The sequence below is a fragment of the Cololabis saira genome, chromosome 2 (assembly GCF_033807715.1).
Source record: "Cololabis saira isolate AMF1-May2022 chromosome 2, fColSai1.1, whole genome shotgun sequence".
NCBI classification, from domain to species: Eukaryota; Metazoa; Chordata; class Actinopteri; order Beloniformes; family Belonidae; genus Cololabis; species Cololabis saira.
The window spans coordinates 39,324,501-39,337,530 of record NC_084588.1 but is presented as its reverse complement, the minus strand read 5'-3'; the positions used below and the strand labels follow the sequence as shown (position 1 = coordinate 39,337,530).

At 37.8% G+C, this 13,030-nt stretch overlaps 1 protein-coding gene across 1 annotated transcript; it reads right to left on the bottom strand.

Annotated features, from left to right (window-relative positions):
• Nucleotides 1-553: 553 nt before the first annotated feature.
• On the bottom strand, nt 554-13,030 carry LOC133463623 (nuclear receptor-binding protein-like). The gene is made up of 18 exons (XM_061745260.1): nt 12,901-13,030; nt 10,279-10,666; nt 9,327-9,449; nt 8,584-8,685; nt 8,375-8,464; nt 8,240-8,280; nt 8,034-8,128; nt 6,744-6,827; nt 6,304-6,362; nt 6,122-6,220; nt 5,863-5,995; nt 5,038-5,128; nt 4,653-4,703; nt 4,229-4,364; nt 3,992-4,045; nt 3,773-3,836; nt 1,977-2,032; nt 554-1,616 (listed from the first exon to the last, which is right to left on the bottom strand). The coding sequence occupies exons 2-18, from the start codon at nt 10,510-10,512 to the stop codon at nt 1,557-1,559; spliced, it is 1,572 nt and encodes a 523-aa protein (XP_061601244.1). The 5' UTR covers nt 10,513-10,666; nt 12,901-13,030; the 3' UTR covers nt 554-1,556.

The following is a 13,030-nucleotide window of genomic DNA, read 5'->3' as shown; positions in this document are numbered from 1 at the left end:
AACAAGATACACGTAAAAAAAAAAGAAAAGAAGAAACAAAACCCTGCTTTACAATATTTTTCACAAACATATAGCATAGACAGACCTTTCAGGAAATGCGATACGTTTTTAAAGAAGATACAGAGGCCGAAGTCGTGCCCAAATCTCCCAAGAGGAAACTAAGGCCAGAATAGCATCTGTGAAGTCAACCAGCGGCAACTCATTCACAGAACAAAACAATAAAACAAAATTAAAGAGGATACAAGGCATGTATGCAAATAGAAGCTGTATGTGTGTCTACGTAGTATGTAATTATATATATATATATATATATATATATATATATATACATACACATATACATATATATACATATATATACATATGTATATGTACAGTACAGACCAAAAGTTTGGACACACCTTCTCATTCAAACAAATGTGTGGATGTGTGTCCAAACTTTTGGTCTGTACTGTACTGTATGTATATATATATATATATATATATATATATATATATATATATATATATATATATATATATATATGCACACACACACATGCATACATATATATATATATATTTATTTTAACAAAAAACAGCAGCACTACCACTACAATGACAGCCAGTTCATAGTACCTAAAAGTCACCATGAGAGAATCTACCAGAGAAAACTGTTGGGATGATGTCCCAAATGTAAAATGCTCTAATACACATATATTTCTTCTGTATCAAAGGTTTTTAATTTATGGGTAATTTAAAAAATAATAATAAAGCTAAATAAGATGCAAGTCTGCACTCCAGGTTGCATCATATTCAGCATATTACAACAGCAAGCCACTTATGACAGGTAATAGGCTGGCTGAAGAAATTGCAAACCAAGTTAAAAAGCAGGGGGTGTGATGTCATACAAGGCCAAACATAATGAGGATGGGGATGCATTAAGGAGTGGCATGACTTACATTCTTTTAACGGAAGCTGAAGTTTCACTGACTGTCAATAGGAGTGGATGCTTGACATTTCCCTCCTCACACTTAAAATCTATGACAGTGGATATACTATGACTCCAATAAGGAAGAGAATCAGTTCTGCAAGACTCGTCAGACCCATTGTTCCCAAGACAAAAAACGGAGGCAATTCCTAATGTAAACGAAAGACTGGTTTCAATGTAACCTGTTGGAATCAAACGTCTCGTACAGCATCAATAAAGTTATAATAAAGGTAATTTAGTCATTAGCCTTAACAAAATAATACATGATGGTCAACTCACTTAAATATTTCCACTCGTAGATGAATGCGTTATGCTTTTTAAAATAAAAAATAAAATAGTATTCACAGCTAGTTGCTTTGGAATTGCCTGGCTTTATGTTTATGGTTTTGTGTGCTTTAAAGTAGTTTCATTCCCTGACGCATGGAAAAGTTGGGAGAGCTTTCCCTAAAGCTTCACTCCTTTGGTCACATAACTACGTAAAGCTTTGTAGAAAAGTCAAAGAAAAACACAAATCACTGGACACAGGAATGTCCAGAGATTTTTACGGGATGTAACAAGCTTGAAGGCGAACTTCTGAGGACACTCGCTAGTGAAGAACTTGAGTGAATGCTTCTTCAAGCAGTGAAGAAACTTTGAGAAGGTCAGCCTGTGAAAAACACATTTTCAACAATTCAGCATTTTACAAAAATGTATCAGCCTGTTTCAGAGCAGAGTATTGACCCAACAATATGGTTATGATGAGACACACAAAGAACTAAAATACTAAAATCAAAGAAACCATGAAAAGGATGAGGTCACAAAGAGGAAAACAGATGTACATAACACTAGAGTGGGCTTCTTTGCAAGTCTTAGTAAGCAGATTGTCAGAGTATCTATATATAACAAACGTGTGTCGGAGAAATTATACAACATGGTCGTGATCACTGTCCAAACACGCAGCAGCACACTGACCTACAGTATCACACACACAACCAAGATGAATGGCCATTAAACACAAAACACTCACCTCATTAATTAACCCCAGCTGAACCAACTCTTTGGCCAATTCTGGAATACTCTCATCTGAAACACAAAATTAACGATAGTATTTTATACAAAGCCACTTTCACATCGCTTCTCTCCCTGAGCAGAAAGAGACCGGCCTTCAACATAGGAAATTGAATAACATTGGAGGAAAATCAGATTTTCATTGTAATAATAATTAATAATGATATTATCTGATTAAAAATGTTCCCTGATATTAGATGGTCATGTTCTCACCACACAAACAAACATGCTCTTACTGCACCTGTTACATTAATAAAAGAATAGTATTTAAAATAAATACCAGTACTTGTACACTATTATTTTGAAAAATGCCCTGGACTGAGGCGGTCTTTCACTGTGCCAAGGGAGTGGAGGAGTTGTCATGCTTTAGCAATTTTTAATAACCAAGCTGTCAATGTATAACTGCACCAGGAATGCGGCTGGAATTACACAGAATACAGACAGAAAAACTTAGAAAGGAAACAGTGGGTCACAGTCGTCACAAAAAGGTTATACTGAGGTTAGGGGTTATGTTGAAGTTACTCCAATTGCTTTTAATAGTTTAATTTTAACTTTTAGAGAAAATTAGTTCTAGTTTGGATTATAAATCATCTGAAATTGGGAATGCAGTGTTGTGGGTGTAGGAAAACTAGGAAAAACCAAGGGGGGTGGGGGGTTTGAGTGGCCCAGTTCGCCTGTGACCATGCATGGCGTGACTTTGGACTTAGGTGTGTCAATAAGGAAGGCTGGAAGAATATTCCTAATATGAGCGAGAGAAACAAAGTGAACAGGGTTTTTTTGTGATTGGATATGTGGAAATGTGTGAGGCAGCGTTTGTGTGTGAGCGAGAGCCAGAGCGATGAACGATTGCTAGGAGACGGGTAGAAGAGCTGACAGCTGTCAGCTGCTGCCTTTCACAGTGCTGACATTCCCCACACGCCTGTCACAGTACACATGCCTACCATACCCATGTGTGCGTGTGCATTAAATCATCCTGCCTACATTATTGTGACCAGTATCTGTGTGTAGCTGGAGAATATAGCACATATCTACTCTGGACTATATATACTGTTTATTCTGTACATACTGCACTTGCTACTATTGCACTTCTGATTAGATGTCAAACTGCATTTCGTTACCCTGTATTTTACACGTGTAATGACAATAAAGTTGAATCAAATCAATATTGATCACTAAAACACTTTTTTTTTAACCGGAAAATATAATGAAAATGACACTTTCAGAAAGGAATTAAAAATTCAATGTGGTGGTTTTTATGGCAGATGATTAACAATCTCTTCCCTAAACAGTCTTATGTTCTGTACATTGTTGCATCCCTCTCTTTTCAACCATGTCTGTCTCAGCACACACACATGGAGATAAAGAAGTAATATTTTTTAAAGTTCTCCAGCAAGGAATTTGTCAACTTGTAATAACCTTGTAATTTCCTGCCGATTTCAAATGTGATATTTGCAATAAATGTAATTCTTGGTTTCATATGGATAGAAAATAACATACGAACATGCAAACATGTTGATGTACCGATATGACGTCAATATTCTGTGACAATCATATGCTTGGAAAAACGGAAGATTTCAAAGATTGTATCTTTTATTTAAACATTAAATTCAATTTTGTTTTAGATATAATGTGTTCGTGCACTGCGCTTCCAAGTTAATAGGAAATGTGTTAAAAGAGTTTGGTGTGATTTTGTTTCAAGAATGGTCTCAGTTTTAAGTGGACTATATGTATCAGATGATGTAGAGTTGTCCTTACGAGGTAACATGTCGCAGCTTAGATGTCTATTGAGTTTATCTTCCAGTTTCAGCAGCAGCGTTAGCTACAAGGAGAAGCACAGTCAACAACAGAGAAAATTATTCATCTTTTAAACTTTGTTAGTGTAAAAACAAGTTGTTGGCGAGCCATGTTGCTGATCAATGAGAAGAAGTTAACGCAACAAATGATCAACCTACAAATGTCACAAGAGAGACTTACATGATACTTTGCTCCCTCTTCCACAGGTTCAAAGTTACATTCCACATGAATGACCTGCAGAGGAAAGAGGATGAATCAAAACAATGAACAGTTTCTCCTACTATTGTTAGTTTTACATATACATATATGCCAATTAAGTGACCACTCATGAACGTCTGGAAACTCTGTCATCAGGATAACTTGTGAAATTTCAATAATATTGCATTGGTTATCTGCATTTTAACCTCTTTTACATACTCTTCGTGTCTCAAGCTCTGCAGGTTCGGGTGTGGGGGATCTGACCGAGGTGATGACCACTGGAGATTTAATAGTCTCCTGTTGCACACGTTGGGGAGAGGGTATACCGAACGCCGTCATTGGATAAATACCATTCCTGATCCAAGAAGACAGAGACAAAGAAAGAAATGAGGGGAGCAGAATAAGGAACATGAGAACGAAGGAGATGGGTGAGGAGACAGAGGTCCCAAACAGGAGATAAGGAGAAGTGATTATAATGTGGAAAATAATCATTTAGGAAGCCACTGATGGAAATATTGCTATAGAAGCACAAAAAACAAAACATTACTGCCCCCACGTGGCCAGACAGTGCAATTTCAGAAGTTACTGAAAATTAGAAGTGAACCTTCTGAACAGTTTTCCTTCATGCTGTTTGGCTTCTTACCTTACATCCTCCAGGAATTTGTCGAGTTCCAAGGGAGGAAACTGTGACAACCTACAGAACACAAACAAAAACAAAAAACTTGAGACATTTACCTGACGTTTTAAAACAACTGCGTTTAATAACAGAATATACAATCAATTTGCATGTCTCAGGCATACAGTTTATATGAAAATTTAATGCAGCTGTGCTATAATTTGTCAGGTGTATCAATAAGCATATTATCTTGTACTACACAACATGGTGTTTGTAGTTTTCTTTCATTATTTTACTTTCCATGTGTTTTCTATTGTGGGATTATAATTGTGTCTCAGTGGTGCTGTTTTTATGCCTGCTAGGTGCAACTAACCCAGACTCTGAAAAAATGGAAGCCAATTCTGGCACTTACTTGAGCTGAACATCCTCTTTAGTCACAGCAAGGACCAGATTGGGATCCAGCTTCTTTGTAATTTCCTCAAGGGCATTTTCAGGAAAAACATCTGGACAATAAAAACACTATGACTTCTTAAAGGATAATGGAAAAATTCCCTTAAAAAAACCCCACTTGCTTACATTTCCAGAGGCTGTATGACTATTTAAGGTATAGGTAAAGAGGGAATGCACCCACAGATATACGTTTAGTAGCAACTCACCCTGCAAAGCAGGATGATGAGCTCCAACTTAAGTCAATATCTTAGTCCAGACATGTCAGACTCATGGGCTGCAGGCCATATCCAGCCTGCCACTTAACTCTATCTGGCCCGTGAGAACATGCAACAGTAATTATGTACTTCGAATCCAGTTCTGTATTTCATGACTATTTTTACTATTTAAATTTATTAAACCAGTTTTTTTTTCATTGCCTGAAAGCAGATTTCTCTGTCAAGAGTCTTCAATACTTCTAAAATAGGTAAGTGCGCAAGTAATTATGCAGCCTTCTAAAAATAAAAGTACAACATTGAATCGTTCATGCAGTTTCTGTACACTCAGCCCTTTGACACTTAAGATAATGCTGATGTGGCCCAGGGTGATACAGGAGTCCAACACCCCTGTCTTAGTCACTTGACCAAGTGATAATTTTAGACATACGACAGAATCTGATCAAAGGCAAATCAAGGTTTTCTATGATAGTCAAGCATGCAAAATTACTCTGTTACATCCATTTAATTTCTCTGGTCAAATGAAAATTGTGTTACTCTGTGTCCAACTTTGTATGTGTGTGTTTAGGACTCACGCTGGTGGCTGACAATACAATGTGCGGCCAACAATTTTAAGAGCGGCACTTCAAAGAGAGCCTGATCAAACAGCAGCTCCCGGGCTGTAGGTCTTGTGGTGGGATCACACTCGAGGCACTTTTGGATTAATGCCTACAAAAATAAACATCGGCATTACACAATCCTGAACAAATACACTGCTTTAAATAAACAATAAGACAAATTAGAATACAAACTACTACTATACACAGTCATGATCATGCACACTCAGCATCTCACCCTCTGCAGAGGGTCTTCCAGCAACTGTATAGCATTGTTGATGGCTTCCTGAGAAACATAAGAGGAGTCTCCATTTCCCTGTATTTCCAAGAGTGCCATCTGCAACACATCAACACATGGTAAAAGAAAGCTTTGTGAAAAGGTGCAGGCTGTCATTTCAATTATTATAGGCCCCATCTCACCTCTAAGGCACACATGCCAAATGAGTAGATGTCTACAGCTGTTGTAACAATATCATCATCTAAAAAAAAAAATAACACAAACAAAAAAAAGACAAGAGAAAAGGATGTATGCACGGATATCAGATCATAGCTTAGTGTGGAATTTACTGTGGTGGCCTAAAGAGAAATGCAGGCTAGAGTAGCTAGAGTAATGCATATATTCATGAGCAGATACATATTGATGATGTGATCTGTAGCTCAACTTGCAACTTTAATGCAATTATAGTCCATTGAATATAAAGGGTGCTTTGTCCCTTTTTTAATAATATGTATGACACATAGAAAGACCAGATTACTGGTTTTCATTCTCTTCTGATAATCAGTATTGTGGAATTTTGTTGAAAGCCATATACTGTTCTTTTTTTTTTTAATGGGTCAGGTCTCATTCTGGTCATGTCTACCTCCATATTCTGGGGCAAAGAAGTGCAAGTTCTTCTGTTCTTCGTGACACGTCTTCACATGGTTGTTAATGGTATCTGGAGCAACTGCAAATGAGAACAGAAGAGAGAATGTTGTTCTATGGCTAAAACAGTAGGTTGTGATGGAAGTGTGGAGGGTACGGGCCAGGAAGAGACAATGCTGTTGAATCACTGTGTTGTGAAGGGAATGCAAAGTGTTGTCCATTGTGTTTTTAATTTTATGAAACATCTGTCTTTGCACAATCAGTTCTCGTGGCTCCAGAACAGAACCAGACTTTCTTTTTTCTTCCATTTTACATTCCTTTTTTTAAAAGTCACTGGCTCGGATCTTGCTACCCCAACAGATGACTGCAGATGATATTGTAATCTCCACCACAGACTTAGAGAACATATGAAACATCACGGTTTTGTCTCCAGTCCACTTATTTGCCCAGGTGAACATTGGGGTGTTTTGAACTTGTGATAGTAGAAATAGTGTTTGACTTATTCCTGGTCTTCCTAAAATCTATGCAAGTGGATTTGTTCATGGTTTGGAGGATTCACCAAGCCCCCCAGTTTCCGACCAAATTTTTAGCACACATGATATTTTGGAGAACTTGATGGAAAAATAGGTAGTGAAAGAGAAGTAAAGATAAATAGCCAGCAAGTGTGAAAGACACAAGGAGAAGGTGAACAACAGGGAAACCAGCAGAAAGATTGGGGGATTGTCAACATGTTTCCAGTCAGTTGTAAAGTGTAATTACACTATTACTTCTACATCTCAATTATAGGAGAAGCACCTGCATTACCTGCCCGGGCTGCAGATGACATCACCAGCGCATTGTTGCCAGGTGATAAACACAACAATCATGATGATCTCTGGAGATTTGGATGAAGCCTCCCTCTGCTACATTTCCTACTGCCTAATAGTTTGCAAAGTGATGCTAATCTATTATTTATGTATTTATTTTTACTTCATCTAACTTATTTACACAGAAACCATGTCATTTCCTTTCACGGATTAATAAAGTATGATTGAGTTCAGTTCAAGGAAATTTTATCTGCATTTCACAGAACATACAAGGTTACTTTGTGTACAAAAGATAATACTACAATTTTCTCACACCATCTTGACATTTCAGTGTCAACAAAAAGGCTTTTGTGTACATGCAATCATGAAAATGTTATAAACACTTGAATGTAAGTGGAGTAAAATCTCTATTTCTCAATTGAATATATATTCTCCAGCTCCACTGCTTAAACTGTTGTAATGAAGCCACTGTAATTGTATACCTGATCCAATCTTAATGAGCCCATTGTGCTGGATGAAGATGGTGTCACACGTCAGGTTGCCATGGATGATGGGTGGATCACATGAGTGAAGATAACTGTATAATAGGGGATCAAACACAAAAGCATTTACTCAGGGACCTGCATTATTATCCATCCGACTGCATTTTCCAGGGAATATAAAACAAATGGAAAAAGTAGGTACCAACCTGAGAGCAGACAGGATCTGCGTGCACCATCGCTTCCAAGCCTGCAGGAAATGATGGTCAGAGCACATTATGGCTAGTTTCTAAAAATGTACTGCACACTGCATTTGCAATATTTGTAAATAATTACGACTGTACTTTTTCATTCATCGTCTTGTGATTCTTCTTGGTCTTCTTCAGGAACTGCTTCAAGCTTCCAGAGGACATATATTCAGTAATGAAAATCACCTGGAAGAGAAAGATGAGGAGACAATAAAGAGGAAGACATAATCCCAACACATCTTAAGCAATAATAACCCTTTTCTCACAGAATAAAAATGTAATATATTGAAAGACACAAAACTCACCCTGGCCCTGTTCTCGTTTGTGTCAGCCCAATACTTGTGAAACTTGACAATGTTAGCATGTTCCAAGTGGATTAAGTTATCAAATACAGCCTTGACTTTCTCCTAAAACCAAGCAAGGACAAAGTATTGTTAATCAGGGGGTTGATATGTTTTTTAAGATGGGTTCAAAGAGCACAGCAAAGAGTCTGAGGTGTTTGGTCTCCGCAAGCAGGACTTTCCAAAAATTAAGATGATGGTCATAGTCCTACAGCTGATCAATATTTTATATAAATACCTGTATACTCATCTCTTACTCTGCACATCTTGCAATGTGGAAAAAATAGAAACACAATGAAAAACTATGATTCAGATATATATAAAAGTAAAATCATCTATCAGAGAGAAATTAAGGCAACTTGGTTCCCACGTGATACCGACTGATGTGTGGTCACTGACCGACATCACAGAGCCACCACCTCAAATACCATCACTCTCCTTAAAAATCGCTTCTATTATTTTACTTGGCCAATGTCTATATATTCTATATTCTGAAAACAGCAAATTATATTCTTTTTTCCTTTGGCGGGTTCTGATAAGAACCACACCTAAGATGAGCTACCAGAGAAAAATGTTGTTTTGTTTAATGCTTCATAGTTATCTGACTCTACAACAACAGCTCAGGATTATACGACAACCAAGGTTTAACTCACAAAGAAACCTATTTTAAATGGTTTTATCGTTTTTTTTCAAACACTGGGTCTCACCTCCAGTTGTTTGAAGTTCTTCCTCTCTGAAATCATGACTTCATTCCACGCTACTTCCACCCCCTCCTCCGTGTCCATTGCCAAATATGCAACATCTATGCCAGGGACATTACGCTGATTCACCTACATTTAAGGGAAACAGAATGGCTCATTAAATCATCATTCAACAGAGGTGAGACAGGAAACAAGTTCATAAAAACATGGGCAATAAAACATCAATGGATGCATTCATTGCTGACTGCAATGAAAGTAATTAAAAGGTGTTCAAAAAATCTAAATCAAAAAGGTGAAGTTATTTTATGCAAATAAAAGATATGCATTTACAATATTTATTTTGTACTGTGTCACTGAAACATCCTGCAGGCTTTACTTGTAAGAAACAAACTATATGGTCAGGGTCACATTTGTTTTTTTTTCAGGTTTCCATAATAGGATTACATATAATGTTTTTAAAATATTCAAAGTAAACTGTGTGACAATGCATAATAATCAATTCTAAAGACTCTACAAGGGGTTAAAACCTGTGTATGAAATACTCACTGCACAAAGTACTAGATCTGAAACTATATAATCTGAAAATGATTGTATCTAAAACTTGAGCCCATGTTTTAGTCATTAAAGTTTGCAAAGTTTGATCCTTCATTAATGGAGTTATGTGGGTTTTCATAAGGTGACAAAATTTAAAAGGATTTATGTTAGAGCAACAAGCAAACATATGTTTTCTATGGAACTTTAATTGTCACTTGAATAGGTTATAATAAATAATGAGTTATTTAACATTAAGGAGTAGTTAAATTTATTTTACATTACATTCGATTCCATTTAGTTACATTTATAAGTTACATCCGGCCCTTTGAGGACAGCCATTATGCTGATGTGGCCCTTGGTGAAAATGAGTTTGACAGCCCTGTTTTAATGGATGGATGGATGATAGTGTGTATTAGGCTGTTACCTCCTCTCTCCGTTTCTGCCAGCGGCCACAGGGACTCTCCTCCAAGATGTCTGATTCGTCCTCGCTCTCATCCTCGTCCTCGGTAGCTGAAGTGGCAGGAGGATGAGGGGAGGACACCGAGGAAGACGCAGATGTCCCTCCTTCAGCCTGTGGCTTACTGGTCAGGACGCTCTCTACCGTGAACTCCTGCTCCTCCTCTGTACCGGGAGCACCCATCACCTCCCCTTCTGACATAATCGCAAACGTTGCAGTCTTACCAACTCTGCTGTGACGGGCTCCTGGTGCCGGGCGGGTTGCCTCTGTCTCGGGTTGTCCCTGTCTTAAGGCGTCACACGTCCATATCCTCCTTCACGGCGAGCTGCCAACGAAAGTCTTGAGGGGACGGGAGCTGTAAACAAAACAATGTGTGGCATTAAGGAAACGTAGTCGAAAGGCCTCTCTAACCCCAGGGTAATTGTTTAAAGATTTGAAGGATTTTTCTATAAGATTCTACACTGGGGGTTTGCAGGGTTTGCAGGTTTAGTCCGGCATTTTAAATCTATTTGCTGGGTCATCTCCTGTTTTATGACTAGGCTGTTAAATAGTGTTTATTTAGGTGAAGACAATGAAACATATGTTTTAACACTGATGGGTTGACATCTCAAGTAGGAAGCATTATACAGGGATATACGGCTGAAGGTCTGACATGTTTGGCAGCTGGCTCCACCTATGGGGTTCATGTACAAAGAACTCTTCCCTTTTTAGATTACCTCTGTGTGCATTTCTCTCCTACCTATGTGATTTGAGAAAAGTGTACCACCGGCTGGAAAACCTTGTGCATGATATAATAAAGCTTGTAATAACTTTGATTCTGTTCATTGGTCTACTACTGTCATTTTAGCAGAAGCTTTTATCCAAAGCGACTTACAACTGAGACACACACCATGGAGCAATTATGATTAAGGCCTTGCTCGGATCGGCCACCAAACGAGACAGACACAGACTGCAACGGACAATGAGGTCCATTTATCCAGGACCTGTACCTGTCCAGGACCAGGAAACGGGACAGGTAACATCTGTGCAGACCCCTCACACCCAGGACACAGTCTGGTTGAACTCCTGCCCTCTGGACGGAGCTACAGAGCTCTGTACGCAAAAACCTCCAGACTCAGAGACAGTTTCTTCCCCCAAGCTGTTGCTCTGATTAACTCTCAACACTCATAGAATAATCCAAGTAATCAATCACTGTGCAATAATAATAATAATAATAATGATAATGATGATGATGATGATGATGATGATGATGATGATGATGATGATGATGATAATAACAACCACAATCATATGCTGTAACAATGCACCTTTCAATAACCATGTCTACCTCATAATGAGACTCAGAGACAGTTTCTTCCCCCAAGCTGTTGCTCTGGTGAACTCTCAACACTCATAGAATAATCCAAGTAATCAATCACTGTGCAATAATAATAATAATAATAATAATAATAATAATAATAATCACCTCTAGGATAAGGTGGCATTGGTGCAATAGCTTGTATGTTTTATAAATTGAATATTTTATACATACAAGCAATAGCTTGTATATATTATAAATGTATATTTTGTATTTTTGTATTTCTTTTTTATACGTTTTATATTGTATTATGTTTTATATGGACCTGTGTCTGCAATAAAGTTGAAAAAAAAAATAACCACAATCATATGCTGTAACAATGCACCTTTCAATAACCATGTCTACCTCATAATGAGACACAGAGACAGTTTCTTCCCCCAAACTGTTGCTCTGATTAACTCTCAACACTCATAGAATAATCCAAGTAATCAATCACTGTGCAATAATAATAATAATAACCACAATCATATGCTGTAACTGCACCATTCAATATCCATGTCGACCTCACACTGCTGCACCTTTCACTTTTAAATTGTATATATGTTAATAAGAGCTGTCATTTGACCGCGGTTGAATTGGTTTGATATTGGATATTATGAATTCAACACCCATAAAACTTGTGATACATAACACCGATTGTTTTCATTAAACCTCATTAAATCAGCCCATAATATGATTTTATAATAATTACTCTCTTGTGATATATAGTCTAGATGACCATGAACACATCACAAGCAATATGACCAAAATCAGTGTTATGTATCACAAGTTTTATGGGTGTTGAATTCATAATATCCAATATCCAATATCAAACCAATTCAACCGCGGTTGTCATTTGTCTATTTACTGTACAGTGAGTCAAATTCCCTGTCTTGTTTGACCTGACTTGGCCAAATAAACCTGATTCTGATTCTGATCTTATGGTGCACCAGACTAAACGAACACGCAGATCTTTCATTTCATTACTGTCAGGTTTACAAGCATTTTCATTAAAAAAAGGTACCGATAGTCGGAGTCAGCCGCCTGCTTTCCTGCTCACTTTTATGATTTATTACTGTCAACACTTTTGTTATAAAGATAACTAGGCTAACTTAGCCGGCAGAGCTAATATCCAGCTGGAAAAGTTCAACCACTTCGCCAACTTTCCCCCCTGGCATGCCAGCTATTCGGAAGTAAACAGACAAGTTTCCACAGCAGGACGAAGTCGCGGAGAGAAACTAGTGCGGTCTTACCGAGGAACAGAGAGCTGTCACGGGAAAGACTGGGGCTACATGTTGAAGAAAGCAGTAGATTGGAGGTCTGGACAAAAGTGCTGGTTCGTCATTAAAAATGTAGCATCACAAGTCCCTTTCTCTGTGAGCA